At 42.6% G+C, this 20,497-nt stretch overlaps 1 protein-coding gene and 1 pseudogene across 1 annotated transcript in view; one reads left to right on the top strand and one right to left on the bottom strand.

Moving 5' to 3' along the window:
* NUGGC (nuclear GTPase, germinal center associated) overlaps window positions 1–8,459 on the bottom strand; it is a 38,832-nt gene extending 30,373 nt beyond the window's left edge. Inside the window, exons 1-5 of the mRNA XM_006774788.2 lie at window positions 8,417–8,459; window positions 5,521–5,625; window positions 4,726–4,834; window positions 3,674–3,896; window positions 2,930–3,160 (exon numbers count right to left, since the gene is read on the bottom strand). Coding sequence (XP_006774851.1) covers window positions 2,930–3,160; window positions 3,674–3,896; window positions 4,726–4,834; window positions 5,521–5,625; window positions 8,417–8,459 — 711 coding nt within the window. The remainder of the gene's footprint in view (window positions 1–2,929; window positions 3,161–3,673; window positions 3,897–4,725; window positions 4,835–5,520; window positions 5,626–8,416) is intronic.
* Window positions 8,460–13,147: 4,688 nt separating this feature from the next.
* On the top strand, window positions 13,148–14,382 carry LOC107184825 (annotated as a pseudogene).
* The last annotated feature ends 6,115 nt before the right edge of the window (window positions 14,383–20,497 follow it).

Below are 20,497 nucleotides of genomic sequence, written 5' to 3' on the forward strand. Positions count from 1 at the left end.
AGATCAAGGAGTTCAAGCTCCTCAACTTAGAGATGAAGAAATTAGAGTCAGTTAGGATGGGACTTCAGTAAAGTTAGAGCTTCGCCAGATAAACATTTTATCTCCCAAATGCCATTTCTATTCTAAAATTCATGTAATTAATATGCAGTTTTTCTAAAACTTGGAGGGAGAGGATTCTTCCAGCATGGCTAATATGAACATTTTAATTACCAGAGAGTCCAGATTACAGAACATAGATAGTGATATGGTGACCATAATTTCCAAACTGAAAATTGGTCTGAAAATGATCTTTAAAAAGGTTTTTAAAAGTTATCTTTCAAGTTCAAAAAATATGTTGATATGTGGGCATTTCTAGGATGTTTTAATGGTGGTGGGTGGGATGGCAAATTGTTCTCAGCCTATGGTTTCTTCCTAGACATACCTTGGGACAATGACACATTCATGCCAGCAAATATGTGTAGCAGCAAATTTCTACTGGGCTACTTCAGGGGACAGAAGATTTGGGATGTATGGTGGTCGTTGTTAATAAATATCTATAGAATGTTCCTGTAAGAAAGATAAGGAAGTAAATTCTTAAGAGAGTGGAGATTAAATCAGGGGGTTGTTGTAATCTGGGTAGGGAGTTGATAGATTTCATCCATTTTAATTAAATAAGAAATTATGAAAGAGGAGATGATAAAAGTTATTTAAGATATTTTATTTTAAAAAGTAAGGTAGAGACAACAAGGGCTACATAAAAGAAAAAGCATGGGCTTGCAAAGTCCCTTCTGATTGGCCAGCATGGCTCAGTGGTTGAGCATTGACCTATAAACCAGGTCATGGTTCGATATCTGGTCCCCAGGTTGCAGGCTTGATCCCCAGTGAGGGGTGTGCAGGAGGCAGCCGATCAATGATTCTCTCTCATCATTGATGTTTCTATCTCTCTCTCCTTCTCTCTTCCTCTCTCAAATAAATTTAAAAATACATATTTTAAAGTCCCTTCCTAGAAGAAGAAGACTCAAGCCAATAAACTGGCTCTGGGTAAACCATCCTGGAAGACAAACTCAGATTCCCTTAGGCCAGTCTAGAGTCCCTGACCCAAATTCTGAATCTGTGCCCTCTCACTCACTGAGACGGTCATTCTGTTCCCCTTGTTTTAGTGGGTAAATTTGTAATACTGGGAAGGAGTATTTCTAAATATAGAGTAGTTAAGAAATAAATGTTATATTGATACCTTGCTGTAAGTTGTGTATGCAGATAAAGTAACCACTGTTATAATGATTGTGTTTCTTTGGACATGCTCAGTCTATGTTTTAGATATTAAGAATGTAATTATTTTTAATAGTAACATCCACTTAAATATAAGAAATGTCTATTACATCTAGATAAACAGAGGCTAAGTGCCTTAAGAGATTTCATTCATTTGTCTCCTAAGTGTGCCTTTTAAATTTTTTAAATTTTAAATTTTTGAAAGAATTGAATATATTAAATTTAAACTATAATAGAAAAAGCCTAAAGAAATTTGACTTATTATGCAAGTAGCATTAACTATTTGAGGAGGGTTGGCTATGTTAAACTTAGGAGATAATTGAACACTAAATTTTAGAGCAAGTGTAGAATAATAATATTTTAAGGATGAATTTTAACATGCAAGGAAAACTAGGTTTAGCCAGGCCAGCGTGGCTCCGTGGTTGAGCATTGTCCTATGAACCAGGTTCAATTCCCTGTCAGGGCGTATGCCTGGGTTGCAGGCTCATGATCCCCAGTGTGGAGTGTGTAGGAGGCAGCTAACCAATGATTCTCTCTCATCATTGATGTTTCTCTCTCTCTCTCTCCCCACCCCCTTCCTCTCTGAAATCAATAAGAACACATTTAAAAAAAGAAAAGAAAACTAGGTTTTTAAATGTACAACATTAATAAGTTGACTATTTGTTCCACAAGTATTTAGTTTAACGTAAAATGGAATTTTCATTTAATAAAGTTAATATTGATTATAAATATAGTATAATCTATTAAGTGTGTGTCTAATATCCATCCTAAAGGAATCCTGATTGTTTCTCTGTGGAGGTAGTGAATTGAGAGTGGTCTTAGCTAGTCAGGACCAGTCAGTTTCTTGCTTTCTCTAGACAGACTCCCTTTTAGCTAGGGAAGGCCACGTGAATCAGCTCTGAACAAGTAAATGTACACAGAGATTTGTTGGGGTGTTTCTGGGAAAGCTTTTACCTTCCAGTGAAAGAGAAGGTGTAGTTGGTGCCACTTTTTCATCCATGTCTTCCTTCCCTGACGCTAGCTGTGGAGTCTAGCACTTCAGTAGCAATCTTACGACCAGGAGATAACAAGTATTGTGGAGGCCAAGGGAACCGGAGAGATATTAATCTTGACATCGTGCAGCCACTGAACCAACCCACAAAGCCAACTGCCTCCAGACTCTTGTGTGAGAAAATGAGCAAGTCCCTGTTTGTTTAAGCCATTATAGTTGGATTTGTGTTTTTTTTAATCATTTGCTGCCAAAACCATCTTTGATTAATCCTCAAGTCAGTTAAATACTCCTTCAGTGCACAAAAGCTCCCTCATTCAGACACTAAAAATTCCCATTTGACAGCCATAAACAATGAAAAATAATTTGGTCATGGATACTTCTGACACTTGCTTAGATGAGACATGAAAGCCAGCAATTAAATTATTCTTAAAATTTTTTTAAATTTTGAAGTATAAATAAACTTTAAACCTAAAAAGAGGGCTAGTGCAAAAATATAGTGTCCTGAATATTCTGGGCACTGCAAAGGTCAGATGTTGAATAAAGCTTTGACCCAAAAAAAACAACAAAACACAAAGAAAATCTTATTTCCAAAATAAAACTTGCAATACCTTGAGCAAATCCCTTAAATGGATTCAGTTGTTATACTTAAGACTCATGATAAATAATGAAAAAATATCTTGAAGCTACTACCTCTTCTGCCTTGAGGGTGATGACTCTAGAGGTGGGAATCTTTCCTTTGGGCTTTGCTCTTAGTAATTCCTCATAGGTCTTCCTTTCCGCCCCATTTCCATAAAGCATTTGTAGCTTCCAGACAGCTTCCTCCACTGCATCATCCCCGTCCCACACATCCTCCTCTTCTCGGCCCAGCTCCTCTGTCCTGTGCAGGAGTTTAGTCAAATTCTTCAGCTCCTCCTTCCACTCCTGCCAAGGCAGAGTAGGGCCAAGCCCCTCGTGACACAGACATGAAAAACACTGACAAGGAGAGGAGGGCATTGTCCCTGTGGAGAGACATACTCAGGAAACCTAAAACCATCCAATCCAGCCAGGGATTGTCTAACCCAACCCAACCCCCTTGTTTCCTGGATGAGGAAACAGGGACCCACAGAGGGAAATGGCTTCCCCCAAATTCCCAGAATGAATGGTGACAGGACCCAGGCTAGAACCCCTCTTGCTCTATTGAACTTTCACATTCCATACTATGTTCTCTTCATTCAACAAAAGCATGAGCTATATGTATAAGGAACATAATGTTAATCTCTAAGAGAGAGGGAGAAGGAAAGAAAGGAGGGAAGGAGGGAAGGAGGGAGGGAGAAAAGGAGAGAGAAAGGGAGGAAAGGAAGAAGGGAGGGGGAAAAAGAGGAAGAAAGGGAGGAAAACTGGAAGGGAAGGAGGAAGGCATGAAGGCAAGAAGGCAGGAAGGATGGAGACATTTACCTGGTCAGAGAGAAGGTGGATTTTGGCCTCATACTGCTCACAGCAGCCTGAGCTCACTTGTACAATACATGACGTACATATACTTTCTCCAGACACTGGTAGAAACATTGCTTGCTGGATGATGGCATTGATCAGGGAGCTCTTCCCAGACCCAGTGCTTCCAAATAATCCAATGTAGATTGGGTCCAATGATGGTTTTTCAATCAAAGCAAGAAGCCTGTTTCTAGATCAAGTTTTAAGTGCACATTGCCACGGTCATCAAAGCACAGTGGGAAGACCATCAGAATAGAACACAAAGGAACTGAGTTCTAATCCTGAGCAAGTCACAGCATCTTTGTGAGTCTCTGCTCTCTATGTGGCCAAAGAGGAATATTAATCCCTGTTCACTACATGAATTGTCATGGGGATCAAATGAAGTTATGCAAATGTACTTGGTAATTCTACTCAAAAAGAATGATACTTCTGCATAAACTCTATAATGTTTTTATATAGATGGGAAGCATCCTTGTTTGTGTTCTATGGAAATTACATAGTCTTGACCCCAGAAATGGAGTTTATGCAGAGGAAAAGGATTCTTAGGAGCAACACAGAGTTTTACTGAGTAGAAGATGCAGCCTTGGCACCATTCCAGTCCCTCAAGTCAGCTCAGCACAGCAGTTGAGGGCACAGGCTCAGTCACACAGTCTGGGTTGGACTCCGGGACCTTTGAGTGACTTACCAACAGTGTGACTTTGGTCAATGTCTTGGCCTCTCTAAGCCTCTATTTCAGTAAAATGGGATGATAAGAATAGAGTCCACTTTATGGGGTATTGGGACACTTACATGAAATTTGAACTATGTAAAGTATCTATCAGATTGCCCAAAGACAGTGAAGGCTCAATGAGCAGGAACTACCAGTAGTATCAACAATGGCCTATAGCTATGGAAAATCCTCAGCTTTCTTACTTAGTTTCCTACTTGAAATTTTCCTTTGGTTGTTGGAGAAAAGCACCTACAATCACCTGAGGAAAGACATCGAAGTAAGATCTGAGGGCCGTCGACATCAGACTCACATGAGATACTTGAGTCCATTCGGAATGCTGTCGTCCAGGAAGACGCACTGAATCAGTTTCTGGTAAGTGTTGCTCAACACCCTTCTGGTCCGTGACTCCAGCTTCTCATCTGGAATCAGTAGAGATGCATTACCTGGGGTGTACCTGGCCGGGGTCAAGTCCTAGGCCTCCACAGGTGGAGTCTGCTCAACATTATAGAAAGAGAGAGGAAAAAAGAAGTGAAATGGAAAACCAAGTAAACAAGATCGCAAGTTATCTGACACTAGAGGGAACAGCCCATGGGAGATAGCGATCATTGATCCTGACAGCCTCTCCCAGGAGCCAGCCTGCTTGGAAACTCCTTGTAACGGAAGTCAGCATAGGATTTGCAGTGGGCGCTAGTGCTTCTAGATTCTTCTCTCCTGTGATCATTAGAAGAAAAATAGTCACCTGAAACTCATATAACATCGTATGTCAACTCTACTTCAAAAGAAAAAGAAAAAGGGAAAACAAGCAAGGGCATCGTATAAATACCCACAAAACCCCACACCAACACTTTTCAGTCTTCAATGAGGAAGAAGTTATTTTCATAATAACCCTCTTCTCCAGAGACTGCTAGAGATAACCTGTCAAATTACATCTCTGTGGAGACTATGCGGGCTCCTTTTCCTGGTCCAGGTCCTTTGAAGATGTTTCATTCTGCTCCTGAATTTAACCTTCCCTTCCTTTGAGCATCGGAACACATTTGGAAAAGAGCACACCTGCGTTTTAAAACAACAACAACAAACCACTATCTCACAGTTTCGTAACACTCACATTCCTTAAGAGCGCTTTGTTCCACGGAGGGGAATGCTCGGAATCGCTGGTCTCTATCGGATCGCCTTCTTTTTTTCATCGGTTCCTTAAACAGGTCACCATCAACTGGAGCAAAACAGAGGTGATATAACATGACAGGCCTCGGGCCATGGTATATTTGCCTGACCTCTATCAATACCCAAACCCAAAGAGCCCAAGAGGCCCCCTGCCAGCTCCGCATGCCTGGGAGCTCGGTTCAGAAGCAGGCACTGTGGGGCCATTCCAGTCTGCTTCCCACTTCCCAGGACTTTTCATCGAGTTCCAAAACGCAGGGTCCAGCATATCTCCTCCCGAGGAGATGTTGAAATGAAATAAAGAGTTCCTGTTTGGAAACACTGAGAAGCCAACATGGCTCAGTATTCTTCACCAAGTGCCAACGGTATAGAGAGAGAAGCCCAAGACGGGGCTAAGGGCGGAGTGAAGAAAGGCCTCTGGGAGGTCTCTGCAAACTGGGAAAGAAATTGATGGGGAGCAGAGCACAGAGGAAAGAAAGGCCCGCATGGACCAAGGCAAATCATTTCTCCATCGGCCTAAGTCTCTTCACCTGCAAAAGGAGAAGGGCTGACAAAAAAAAATACGTGTCACACAAGTTTTGGAGGGTGCTCTACCACTGAGTGCCCTTCAGAGATTAAATCTGGGGACTTTCCCCCGTCCTCACTGAAAGTCATCAACAGCTGCTTCCTTGTATAGACAAGAACAGAAATCGCCAAGAAGCAGATCTTTGTAGTTCTGGGGAGACTTTATCACGTTAGTGGTTTCCCTTAATTATCGAGTCAATGGCTGGCAGGAAAAGGATTGGCTTTATAAAAAAAAACAACAATTGATAAGACACTGTGTTTTGGATTGGTTTTAGCAAACATCCCCAGCAGTTAGGATGGGGCAATAGTTGGGTCTTTGGGGTCAAGGCTGTTGGAAGTGGTCCTCACCCAGTCCTCCTGGGGCTGGCTTGTGCTTTAGGAAATGGCTGTGAGGTGAAGAGGAAGAAGAGTTGATTCCCCAAGAGTCATAACACTCATCAGGGTGTGAGGCCCCCAAACTGAGCATGACATTGGAGACCATCTTTCCTGAAGAACCACAAAGGAGGAGCTTCACTTGGGGACCAGAATGGCAGCCCAAGCACAACACCCAGCCCCCACCACTGGGCTCCAGATGCAGGTCTCCAGAAACCCTTCCCCTGGCTTAGCCTTGTGTCTCTCAGCACAAATTCTGTCCTGTTCCGGAGCCAGCTCACACCCCATGGAGTGCAGTGGTGCAGAGGAATGGTGTCTGCCTGAACCTCTGCCGCCCTGGGCTCATGCTGTGATGGGGAGTTGAAAGAGCGTGTACTGCAGCCCCTTCTCTCTCAGACATTCTTACTTTGTGATTTAACTCAACTTAGAGAATTCATCCTGGTTCAACTTAAGGACTGCAAGGGAACTAACTACCAAGTGGCTGGAGCTGAAAGGAAGAGGCGGAGAAGAAAAGAATACGCCACTTGGGCCCATAAGCCCAGTCAGGGGGTACAAAAGATGCCTCCGAATTTCAGGGAGTTGCAACAACCACCACCTGTCTGTGAAAAGAAAGTAAAGGACTTTCGGGCCTTGATCTGGGCTTGGTCGCGCAGGAACTCTTCTGGGTGAGCAGCCTGGGCACAGTATTTGAGCCACATGTACAAATCGAGGGACCAGCAGGCCCATGTCCGTGGCCTGTATTTCAACTTTAAAAAAAAAGCACTGGCAATTAATCTGATCAAACCCTGGAAGCTTATTTCTCAGCGGGAGCAGAGGTTAAGAAGTCAGACAGAACAGCGGGGTTTTAAACTTTTTCTTCAATTTCTAACATGAAAAACCACCTGGAAAGGAGAAAGTATTTCTACCTTGGATCCCTACCATCTCAGGGAAGTGCTTTTATATTAAATCGTAGCTGAAATGAAGTGGCCTGAACTGGCCCATCTCTTATTATTCCCTGTAGTTGTCAAGCCCTCCCCGGCCTTTTCCAGCATTTCACACCGACCCATCTGAGGAGAGAACAGTAGGTGGGAGGAGGGGAGACAGTCCCAAGGAGGAAACCTGAGTCCGCTGCTGCTGCGACTGCTTTTTGCTGCCACAAGGTGTCACTTTTGAAAGCTGATCCCAAATAGCCGGACCCCAGGATACACTCCTGCATTGTTGATCCAGACCATTGCCAGGGACTACATGGCTCTTCCAAGCAAAACAACTTAGAGCTTCTTCAGCGCTAAGTTCAACCAAAGGTGCCCCCGACTGCAATTCTTTCGGGTTTTGTGCCCAGCCATGCCTCCTATGCTGGCCACTGACCCGCTGCCCTGAACACAGCTTCACCTTGCCCCTCGGCCTCTTCCATTCTCAAAACACAAAGGCTGTGATACACACCGCTCTCTGCTCATAGAGGTTACTTCTCTGCATCTTCCTAGGGAAGGCTCCTTCCCTGGCTCCAGGGGCCCTGCACCCAGACTTGTAGAGAGGGGGTCCCCCTCACTGGCTCCAATGCCACTCACCGTACATCTCCCCTTTGAAGGAGAGCAGGTGAAATGATTCTGGGGGCCTTACCTGGCCCATTGTAAGAGAGGTTGTTACCCTCAGACAATCCAATTTGGTTTTCTGGACCCTCCTCTAAAAGGGGAGGGAGGTCTGCATTTAATGGCTGGTCAGACAGTTCACTATATTATGAACAGGGTAATTTAGTTGTTGGTGAAATAATTTATCTTCATTCACAATTAAAAGGTATCACGAGAAAGTTACTTCTGAATAAAGAACAGGGAACAATGACTATAGTTAAACAGTCTCAACCCATTTGCCCTTGATTTTATAATGGTACTTAGTTCTGTTTACTCCATCAGGGTATGTAGCAGGGATGTTACCTGGATGTGGCTCCTGACCCACAAAATCTGCCATGTCTGCCATTTCCTGTTATGCAAATGCCTGTTTTTATCCACTTGGAAGAACCAGCCTAAAAATACATAAAAGGGGGTGGGGGTTAGAACAGCAGAAATTGTAAATACAAAAATCAAAAAAGAAAAAACCCAAAACAAAAAAACCCCCACACATATAAATCTTCTTATGCTTTGTTTCCCCAACTAGATTCCAAGGCCCAAGGGGCAATGACCATTCTAACTTCTCTTTGAATTCCTCACAAAGCCTATTACACTACATATTATTTAAACATGTCAAAACGAATGCTTGCCCATTGGGTTTTCAATACTAGTTGTATCTCTAGAACTTTAAACTGATACGGCCTTTCTATTCATCTTGAAGGCAACTCATTCTGAAATGAGAATACTCTCTAGTGACTAGAACCGTGAATGTGACGTTAAGTAGCTTTGCTGCTTGGGGTGACATCAGTGCCCCAAGCAGGTAAGCCCCGAACCCTCATGCCGGTGAACTTTAGTCCCAGCAGGTCTCAGCAAGAATCTGAGAGATGGGTGGAACTTTGAATGTTCCTAAGGCTCCCTGGAGCTGCTTTGGGGGCTACAGAGTGAGGAAGGAGAGGTGAGGTAACTAGGTTCTCTGGACCTTCCTCACCACCCCAACCCCACTTCAACCAAGAAGGCACCCCGCCTGGGGGCTCTGTGCAGCACCACAGCAGGTGCCTCTGCAGGGGAGGGAGAAGAGGAACATCCAAAAGGAGAAGTGTCCGATCCAACTGTCTCCAGTCCCCCAGCAGACAAGGTTTGGGCACAGGAGGGAACTGGACCCATAGAGGCTCAGAAGAGAGGGCACTGCCCAGACCGGGTAGGGTATGCTATCCTGGACCTTCTTGGCCTCCACACATGGAAGAGCATTTGGGAACGCAACTGGGGACACTGAACGTGCTTACTCTCCTATGTGATGTTGCTATTTGGGTCACTCAGCCGTGTCATTCAAAGCAGAGAGTCACCAGCCCTTCTGAAGTATACAAAATCCCACCTGATCGGTTAACCCTCATTAGACCCATTGGCCGTTAGTTAGAGAGACTGTGCCTCATTTACCTATTAACCCCCAAATGAAAATCACTACTCGTCATTTGAAATAGCCTCTTGCTTAGTCTGGCTGATGGATATGAACTAAACAAACGGTCTCTGTCCTTGGTGGGTTGAATGTGATGTGAACTGAGCCTTAGATCCTTATCTCTCCATTCCGTACCTTTCACCTCCCACTCAGACCACCCCAAATAGCTCTGCAAGGGAGGGTATCCTATTGAACTTCCATGCATTTTAGCATATGTTGTTCCTTCTGTGTGGGGTACCCTTCCCCTCTTCTTCTTGGTGAATTCCTACTCTTTCTTCAAGACCATGTTTTAGCATTTCCTCTGTGAAACTGTGTCCTGACTCCCAGTCATTCCCCTGCTGTGTCACCACTGCTCTGAGTACACCTCTGTTCTAATGCTTACCATGCTTCACTTATGTCTCTTGCTCCTTCCTGAGCCATGAGCTAGTCAAGGTCATGGCTGCATTTGTTTCGATGTTGCATTTCTATTGTGAAGGCAATGACTAACAGTAAGTGCTGAATTGAATGAATGAAATGATGGGATGCTTTTGAAGAGAGTCTACACCAAAGAATGTTTAAAAACCAAATTAATTTTTGATATGTTTAGAATCTTGACTTAAAAGGTAAAGCAGAGAAGGGAAAAATAGGCAGATATACAAATGAAGCAGCATTAATAGTGAGGACTGCTCCATAGGAACTGGGGATGCTTAATTTAAGGAAAGGAAGACACAGGCAAAGTCAAAAGAAGTGGAGAGGATTCACAGAGGTCTTCAAATACATGACCTTAAAGCTGCATATAAAAGAGGGACAGCACATGTACCTTATGGTCCCAAGAGGGGATCACTAGATCTCCCAGGTGACAGGTACAAGAAAACATGTTTTGGCTTAACATTCTATAGTAGGATGCTGAGTTGGAAATGCTAAACCACATGAAAACCTAGGTGAGTTAGGAGAGAAAAGAGGGTAGATGCTATAATGTGCAGAGGAATATGATCATGCCCATCAATAACTTCTGATACAGAACTAGGAAATACCTCTAGGAAAGAGATCTGATGCTTTCTGAAGATAGCAGCTCAGTGAGCCATAGTCACACAAAATGTTAGGATCACATCATAGTGGAGACAGGATACAAAACAAAACGTATGGTCCCACTGGTGAAGACATCCACGGTAGCACTCTGGGACAACTTGTGTTCTGATAGTCCAATTCCAGGAAGAAATAGAGTTGGATGAGGCCCAAAAGAATGAACAAGATGGTGTCACCACCATTCAAACACTGGGATTAAGGAAGGCCCTTCAATCTGAGAGGGAAGTGGGTTTTGAATAGAAGCGCGAGTGTTCAACAAATTCTGGAATTTGTTGGGCAGTGGTTTTGCCTTCCTTCAGAATCACAGGAACCTCTTTTCATCTGCCTTGATTTACCAAATCAACAGTGCACAATGGCCAGCAAGGGCTGTTAGCATGTAACTATCCGAGGTTGGATTGGGTTTAGCTACATGAGGTGAAGACACCAAACCATGGTCCTCCCACGGTAGCAGCAGCTATGGTCCCACATGAGTAATTTGTGACCTCTAACTGAAATGTGAAGATACTGGAAATGATTTGAGTTGTGGTTGTGGTGAATTGAGCTTTAAATTCCTTCTGTCAATGTTCAGAAACTGGCAGGAAGGGACCATTTGATTGGCAAACTAAGACACTGGAAAATGGAAAGGGATCATTTACAAAGAGGCTGAGGAGGAAGAATAAAAGAAAGTGCCCTTAAAAAGAAAAACTTGTAAACAAATATATTAATTAATAGGAGGGGGAGAGCATGGCATAGATACTCAGTATATAGTCATTGGGTTGAACTAAATGATGCGGTGGGAAGGGCATTAAGCTGGAAATCAGTGTAGAAATTCCAGTTCTGGCTTTGCCATCAATCACAGGACTTTTGACTAATCATTCTATCACTCTAGGCCTTAGCATTTCCATCTATAAGTGAAAGATGAACTAGTCCTTAAAGTGTGAATGTTCTCTGATTTGATTGGGTGCCAAAAGGATTAAGTTCTTATTTTGAAAGGTCACCTGTTGTTGAAACCATGACTGTGCCAATGATTAAGCTCTTGTGTAATCAAAAATAGCACAACTGAGATTACCGAATTTAGGTTTAAGAAGTAAATAACCCATAGGTGCACAGTCCTTCAAATCATGTTGGAGTTCACTTTCCCCCAAAGAGAGCCAGTTCATAATGGTGAAATTTCGTGAAAATTTGGTTTCTGTGGAGAAGCAATTGAAAACAGCCCAAATGTATTGCTTATACAGGCTCGGTTTTCATTTGTGGTTTATTTCACTTGTATTTCAACCGTGTGGTTAGCACTTGAGTTTTGCTTTTAGTACTTATTTAAATGTATGTGCACTGAGCCTAAGAATAGTGTCTTGTAAATGAGACTGTCTGTGTATTTAGCTAGGTACGGGAAGGTTGCACAGAACCAGTTTCCTGTTAAATAATTAGGACTTTTGACAGTTAATCTTGCTTCTCCTCTTCTCTCTTTTGTTTGTGTTTGCTTATTTTTTCTTAAAATAGCATAACAGAGGTGACACGCATGCAATAGTTATCCCTATCCCAGAACAGCTTCATGTAGTAGAATTAATTAAAGCCGAGACCAAAGAGGGCAAAGGCCTTGTCCAAGGTCACACAGTGACTCCAAGTTCAGTGCTCTTTTCATTCCACCAAGCAGCCTCTAATAGGCATTATTCAAACAAAGCCTCTGGAGCTTGAGTAGGACAGTGGAGGGAACAGTGCCCACAGATGAGGGCTCCTTCAAATGCATGACAAAAGCATTTGGGGAATGAAGGCTGTTGAGTAGGAGGGAGCTTAGCAACTTGATAGAATTCTACTCAGAGATTCAAACTGCAGCTTCTGCCTGAAAATTCTTCAGTGCCCTCCGAAGTAATATGAGAGAGAGAGAGAGAGAAGAGAGAGAGAGAAGAGGGGAGGAGGAGATGAAAAGAAGGTGGAGGAAGAGGAGGAAGAAGGGAGGGGAGGAGAGGGAGCCAGGGAGAGACACTGAATAGTACACGTTAACTGTGTTTGTTCTGTGTCTGATGCAGAATTAAATGTGTTTATTAAGAATTACCAATGAACATCCTGTTCACTGTCACTAGCTCTTCACCTTTCATCAGAATTTCATCTCACCCTATCTTGCCTCACATCATTAACTTCTTCCAACAGTATTCTTGTTTTCCTTTCATTTCTACCCCCAACCCTACCACAAGGCAGCACTAGTGGGGAAAAACAAACAAACCTGAAATGTTTAAATTAGCTGAGTTCTCCAAGGGACATTTTTACCAACTTTGGTTTATTCCCTACTTTTAATAAATGTGAGAAGTGCTAGGTACATAATAAGCACTGAATAAATATTTGTTGAATGAATGTTTATCTTTTAAATATGTCTCAGATGATAAGATTAATAATGGCAGAAATTATATTCATTCAACGAATAATTATTGAGTGTCTACTGTGTACCAGGCACTGTCCTAGATGCTGGAAATACATCACTGGGAAAAAAGTGGGCAAGTTGTCTGAACCTACAGAACTTACATTCCAGTGAATGGAGCAGTGAAAATTAATCATAATTGGGAGTCAGGATGCCTGGATTCGGGGATCCTGCGCCAGTACGTCAATGTAACACTGAACAAGTCATCTAACCTCTCTGAGCCTCAGTTTATCCTCGCATAGAATGACAATATAAAAATACCTTATCCAGAGTGCATTGTGAGGATTAAATATGATCTCTCATGCAAAGTTGCTCCAAAAACACTTAATATTTGTATAAGCTTCATCCTTGGTCTCTTCTCTTTTTTTTCCACATTCACCCTGTTTTATAGGTTTAAACTTCACCTCTGACTCTCAACTGGTATCTCCAGCTCCAACCTTTTTCATGTCTTGCTTCTCACTAGGCTCCCAAACACATGTCCAAACACACTGGCCCCTCATCATCCCCTCATCATTTCAGCCAACAGCAACATGGTTCCAGTCCCTTGGTCCAAAGGCTTCGGTGTCATCCTTGATGTTGATGTGTGTCATATCCCACATCTGATCTGTCAGGAAGTCTTGTTGAAATCTTCAAAATATATCCAGAATCTGAATACTTCTCACCACCTTCACTACTTATTATGATTCAAATCATAATCACCTCTGGCCTGGTTAGGTGGTTCCCAAAGTTTGCTGCACACTGGAATCAACCAAGGATCTCTAAAAAATGGTATTTATTTTTGGAGTATTAGGTGAGGACAATGAAGCTAGAAATCAGTACTAGTATTTACCTGGGCCAAGTCTACTTAGTATTTAGCAGATGCCACCTTAACTGATAAAGCGATTCCCCTTCTTGTCCCCATTGACCAATCACCTTGAGGGTTCTAGCCCATCTTCCTTGAAGAGTCTTTGGTAAAGGGTGAAATAAGACGTTTTTCTCTCGCTATCTCGGGCCTGCAGCAGCCTGCTGGGAACAGGCCTCTATAACCACAAACACGGCTGGGAGGCTGTGGCCCAAGGCCGTTTTTGCCAGATAAGCGAGGTCTCTGGAGCCAGAGGGTCGCACAGCTCTTCTTAAAATTGAAGGTGTTTATGCTCAAGAGGAAACTAAATTCTATCTCGGCAAGAGATATGCTTATGTGTACAAAGCAAAGAACAGCACAGTGACTCCTGGTGGCCAACCGAGCAAAACCAGAGTGGTCTGGGGAAAGGTCACTGGTGCCCATGGAGACAGTGGCATGGTTGGCGCTAAATGCCATGCAACCTTCCTGCTAAGGCCGCTGGAAACAGAATCTGTGCAATGCAGTACCCCTCCAGGAGTTATACTTATTTATTGAAAAACAAATAAATAAAATGAAAAATAAAGAATGAAATAAGGAGATGGAGGAGATTCTTAATAAAATGATGGAATGCTGATGACATGTGGGATTTATTTCCTCTTTTTAAGGTTTAAGTAGCTTTGGCGTGGACCACATTTCCTAACGGTCTTATTGGACATTGCATTGCTTTTCCAAACCAGGTATGTCCCAAAGGAGCAATTTAAACACATTAGCTTAGAAATAAAAGTGAAACAAGGGCCTTCAAAACCCCCAGGAAAAAGAGTTATGTTTTCAATGTTAGCACATCAGCTGAAGTGTGAAACTTAGAGCGCAGTCACCAGAGGCAGAGACAGTACAGGAGGCATTGGGGTGACGTGATTTTCACCGTAACGTCTCCCCCAGATGACCAGATAAGTAAAATAAGCAGATATTTCCATAACGGACTTTATCAGAATTTGAATTCTCTCGTAATTGCTCCCCCAAGCTTGCCAAAGTTAATGAAGCATACGATGACATTAACACTATCCCATGATGCCTGCAATATATGTTTTCTTTGGAGAGCAATGATGGATGACCTTGCCTAAGATCACACTGTTAAGTAAAATTCAAACCAAACCCTGATCCTCCAGATTCTAGTTCGTTGGCCTTTACACAACCTTAAATTCACTTAAACAAAGAAGAGAGAAGAATTCATTTCCCCTCCAGAAAGCATTTACTTTAAGAAAATCAAGAAAGGGAGGGGAAACAAATCTCCCATATAGAAAACCTTCCAAATACCTTCTGTAGATGCTTCACTCTCTGGGAGAGGGAGCAGAGGCCTCCAGGCCTTCAGTGTGGGCTTGCAGCATGACTTCCTTCCAAAGAGGGCAGTGTGGGAGGGAGGGGGAAAAAAAAAAATTTATAGTGGAGAAACCCGACAACCACTGCCTCAGCCAGGTGATCAAGGTCAACATCAACAGTCATAAATCTATGACTAGTTGTACCTTTGCATTCCCATCTATAAGTGAAAGATGAACTAGTCCTAGTATGGACCTAGTATGTTCCTAGTATGTACCTTTGACATGATGTGATGACAAGGACACTTTAACTCTACCTCCCCTGAACCCATAACTCTAGTTTAATGATAATGATGATAAATAAATAAATACAGACAGACATCTCAATAGAGGTGAGTCCTACAGCATATCTGACCTGTTCTCCTCAACACCTGACCGGCGCTCTTCAAAACTGTCAAGGTCATCAAAAACAGAGAGAGTCAGAGAAACTGCCACAGCCAAAAGGAGCCTTAAAGAGACATGGCAGCTAAATGTGAAATACTGGCTGGGATTCTAGAAGAGAAAAAAGGACATTAGATAAAAGCGATGAAAATCTGAATAAAGGATAGCCTTTAGCAAATAATAATGTTATAAATATTGGTTCACTCATTGTAACAAATATATAACAAATACTAACATCAGGCAAGAGAGGAAATCGGTGTGGGTTATACGGGGGCTCTCTGTACTATCTTCTCAATTTTTCCATAAATCTAAAGTATGTTGTTGTTTTTTTAAATCGGACATAAGTTACAGTATAAATTACATAGAAGAAACAACTTACCAGATGTCACTTTTTCTGCTTGGGCTCCAGGAGTTCAAGGTGGAGATGCCAGTTCCTTGGCTTGGTACCGACATGTGGGACCAGCTGGGGTGCAGCCCTCTGTGGCCACAGTCGCATTTATACGAGCAGAAGTGAAACTGATTTGCCATCAGAGCACTATTTCCGAACAACCTCCTCCCTCCGACATTGATTCGTGCTATTTCCCCCTTTCATTTAAATGTAATGGTATGTGAATTGGGGATCTTACTTTTTTTCTCTCCCCTATTCCTTTTAGCAGGTGGGTATTAGTTATTTTCCTTTTTAAATATACTGCAGCGTCCACCTGCAAAATCCTTTCTGTGAGGGTGAAAGTTACCTAGATGGACATGACTTACTCGAGCGTATCGGAAAATGCCCAGTCCCAAAAGAGAAATAGCACTGGTTTGTACTCCTCCAAATACAAGACATCTGGGAGAGATGGGTGATATGAGGTGGTGACGATAAACTGATTCTTGATACAAAGTCTTAAAATTCACCAAGAACCAACACCATTGGATTGATTGTAGAAATTAGACAGTTTTAAATACTTCCTTCTGGAATTTACATGTTACATTTATATTGAAAATGATGTCCAGAAGAGAAGAAAGTAGAACCTACTCTACTTTTCTGTGTCTGGCCAATCACATTAGATACAGGGAAAAGGCGATGTTTGTTTGTTTTTATTTTTATTGATTTCAGAGAGGAAGAGAAAGGGAGAGAGATAGAAACATCAATGATGAGAGAGGGTCATCGATCAGCCACCTCCTGCACACCCCACACTGGGGATTGAGCCAGGTATGTACTCTGACCAGGAATCGAACCATAACTCCCTGGTTCATAGGTTGACGCTCAACCACTGAGCCATGCTGGCTGAGCAAGGCTGTGTTTGTTTGCTTTTTAAACTTCAACTTCAGGCAGTGTTTGACCTTCAAAGGCAGACTCAATCATTACTAGGATAACCCTCAGTAACTGTAGGTATGTTTTTAGTCCAAAGTGAAAATTCAGAAGACAAAGAGGTCAAAAGGAATGAAAGATAAATATTTAGACTGTGGTCTTAAAAATTGCTTTGAGCTTTTGGCAAGATGGTGTGCCTCATCCATAAGAAAACCATAGAAATACCAATATAAAGTTCAAAGCAAAGAAAAATCAACTTGAATACCATCATTAGAGCTGATCTTATCTCTGCGCAAAAATCACACCTTGTGCATATATTCGTATCACATGTACTTAGCTCGCCCTCTACTGGCTGTTTCTTGCTTCTACAGTTACCAGAGGCACCTCCTAACCAAAATTAATTTTGATCATTTTTAAAGCTCCCAGGTTCTTTTTGATGTTCCTTGATACCTGCTCTTAGACATCTGGATGCGAGGTCTGTTACAAGCCTGAGGAACCACCAGGCTGGATTTTCCTTGCACTCTGGAAACAGTGATGTAATTGTAAGAGAACATCCACGTCAATGATGAAAGAGAATCACACCATCACACCCAACCACTTATCAAAATCTGCACTCGTGTGCTCTACCTTCCGGCCTGTTGATAGATTCAACTATCCGTGTGCTAATTCCTTCTCTCGTGCACCAGATTTCAGACCCTCTCTCCAACTGCAGGGCTGGGAAGAGTGCTTTTCTCTTTTCTCTTAATTTGTCAAATTTTCACTCTGCATTCAATTACTCCCATAGGCATACAAACTTGCTATTAGTACCCCATTTTAACAAACACACACAATTTTGAAATTTATTTTAGAGAAAGAAAGAGCAAGGAGAAAGAGAAACATTGATTCGTTGTTCCACTTATTTATGTATTCATTGGGTGAATTTTGTAAGTGCTTTGACCAAGGATTGAACCCAAAATCTTGGTGTATTGGGACCATGCTCTAACCCAGTGGTCGGCAAACTGTGGCTAGTGAGCCACATGTGGCTCTTTGGCCCCTTGAGTGTGGCTCTTCCACAAAATACCCACTTCTGCACATGGGCCACGAAGTTTCAATCGCACTGTACGTGCGCGCCCGCACGTGGTATTTTGTGGAAGAGCCACACTCAAAGGGCCAAAGAGCCGCATGTGACTCTCGAGCCACAGTTTGCCGACCACTGCTCTAACCAATTGAGCTACTCTGCTAGGGTCCCACTCCCTTTGACCCATGTTTCTCTGCCAGCCACTACTTCGTTTCTCTGTAGTTCTTCATGGCAAAACCCTTCCAAAGAATTGTCTGAACCCACTGTCTCAAAACCTCTTCTCTCTATCATAAACCCACTCCAGTCAAGTCTTCACTTCTACCATCCCATGAAACTGTCCTTTTAGTCCCCAATGGTCCTAGCCAACTCTTACCTTACTTGACCCATCAATTGCATTTGACCCAGTGGATCCTCCCTCCTCCTTAAGACAGTTTCTTCACTTGGCTTCCAGGTTACCACACACTTACAGTTTTCTTCCCACCTTCCTGGAGGCGCCTCCTCAGCCTTCTGTGCTGGTTACTCCTCTTCTCCATCTAATAATAGATTGCCCCAAAGCTTCGTCCTTGGTCTCTTCTCTTTTTTTCCCCCACATTCACCCTGTTTTATAGGTTTAAACTTCACCTCTGACTCTCAACTGGTATCTCCAGCTCCAACCTTTTTCATGTCTTGCTTCTCACTAGGCTCCCAAACACATGTCCAAACATACTGGCCCCTCATCATTTCAGCCAACAGCAATATGGTTCCAGTCCCTTGGTCCAAAGGCTTCGGTGTCATCCTTGATGTTGCTGTGTGTCTTTCTGTCATATCCCACATCTGATCTGCCAGGAAGTCTTGTTAAAATCTTCAAAATATATCCAGAATCTGAATACTTCTCACCACCTTCACTACTTACTATAATGATTCAAATCATAATCACCTCTGGCCTGGCTAGGTGGTTCCCAAAGTTTGCTGCACACTGGAATCAACCAAGGATCTTTAAAAAATACTGATGGCTGGCTCTCACCCTTGATGTTTTGATTTAATTGGTATGGAATATGGCCTGAGCACTGGGGTTTGTCACTACTCTCCAGGTGATTATAAGTTGCATCAAGGTTTGGGGATCACCTGCATGTGTATGATAATAGCAATCTAGCTGACCTCCCAGGCTCTACCATACCCTTTCACCACAGTCTATTCTCAACACATCAAATAGATACTTTAAATTATAAATCATACCATATCTCTGCTAAAAACTCTCCAATCGTTCCTCATGTCACCTGAGTAAAAGCCAAAGGTTTTGCAATGGCATATAAGGCCTTAAACAAACTGCACTTGCCCCACCCCACCCCATCCCATCACTTCTCTGACCTGTATTAAATGAACTCAGGAAGTCTGAGGCTTTGCAATAAATAAATGATAGAGTTTTATTCAAGGGTCTTAAAGTTTACAAACTAGAAGCACAGCTAGGCAAAGTAACATCATCAACAAACAAACAAACAAAAACGAGGATTAAAAAATCCAAAGAAATGTTCAAAGTTCTTATAGCAAAAAGTACATTGTTTAGTGTTGTTGGTCCTGCAATCTTAGCCCAGGATTGGCCTAGGACAGTTATGAGTCAGACAACAGGTAATCAGGATGATGGATGCCAGGTGGTCTGGAAGATGGGCGCCTGGAGGGTCTGGTCACATCCCGTGGTCTGGATAATGGATGTCAGGTGGATATATATGAAAGTCCTTCAGTAGAGCAATCCGATGGCCTGGACACATGAGTCCTTCAGGGGGTAATTAGAGGGTTACCAGGAGGTCTCGATGTATATCTAGGCATTGATGCAGGACTAAAAGGTTCAAAAAAGTTTAAGTTCCCAGGCTAGTTAGAACAAGAGTGGAGCCTTTCCTCATGCCTCAACCTTCATAATGTGACTAATGTTAGCAGCTTGGTTAATGTGACTCCATTTGATCTGTTCCCTATCTGCACTCTTCCTCACCTCTATCACACTTTCCTCCACTCACTGCTCCTTTGACACTGGCTTCCTTCCTTTAACTGAACACACCAGAAACCCTCTTACTGTAGGACTTCTGTGCTAAATGTTCCTTCTACCTGAAACTCTTCCCCTAGATATCTGCATATCAAGTATTAGCTCAAATATCACAGTCTTGATAAGGCTTCCCCTAACCCCTATTTAAAATTTACAGCCATACTACCCACCCCCCTTTTTCTCCTGTGTGAAGTAAAAGAGTGATGCGGTAGATGATGCTAAAAAACAAAATTCAACCAAGTAAATTTTATCTAATTGGCTTTATTAAGTGATTCATGAATCAAGCAGCTTCTCAACAGTGGTTCTCAACCTTCTGGCCCTTTAAATGCAGTTCCTCATGTTGTCACCCAACCATAAAATTATTTTCATTGCTACTTCATAACTGTAATGTTGCTACTGTTATGAATCGTCATGTAAATATCTGATATGCAGGATGGTCTTAGGTGACCCCTGTGAAAGGGTCGTTGGACCACCAAAGGGGTCGTGACCCACAGGTTGAGAACTGCTGAATTAGAAGGACTCTCACAGGAGTTGTACAAAACGGAAGGTTTTTATAAGAAGAAGG

The sequence above is a fragment of the Myotis davidii genome, unplaced genomic scaffold (assembly GCF_000327345.1).
Source record: "Myotis davidii unplaced genomic scaffold, ASM32734v1 scaffold524, whole genome shotgun sequence".
Taxonomy (NCBI): domain Eukaryota; kingdom Metazoa; phylum Chordata; class Mammalia; order Chiroptera; family Vespertilionidae; genus Myotis; species Myotis davidii.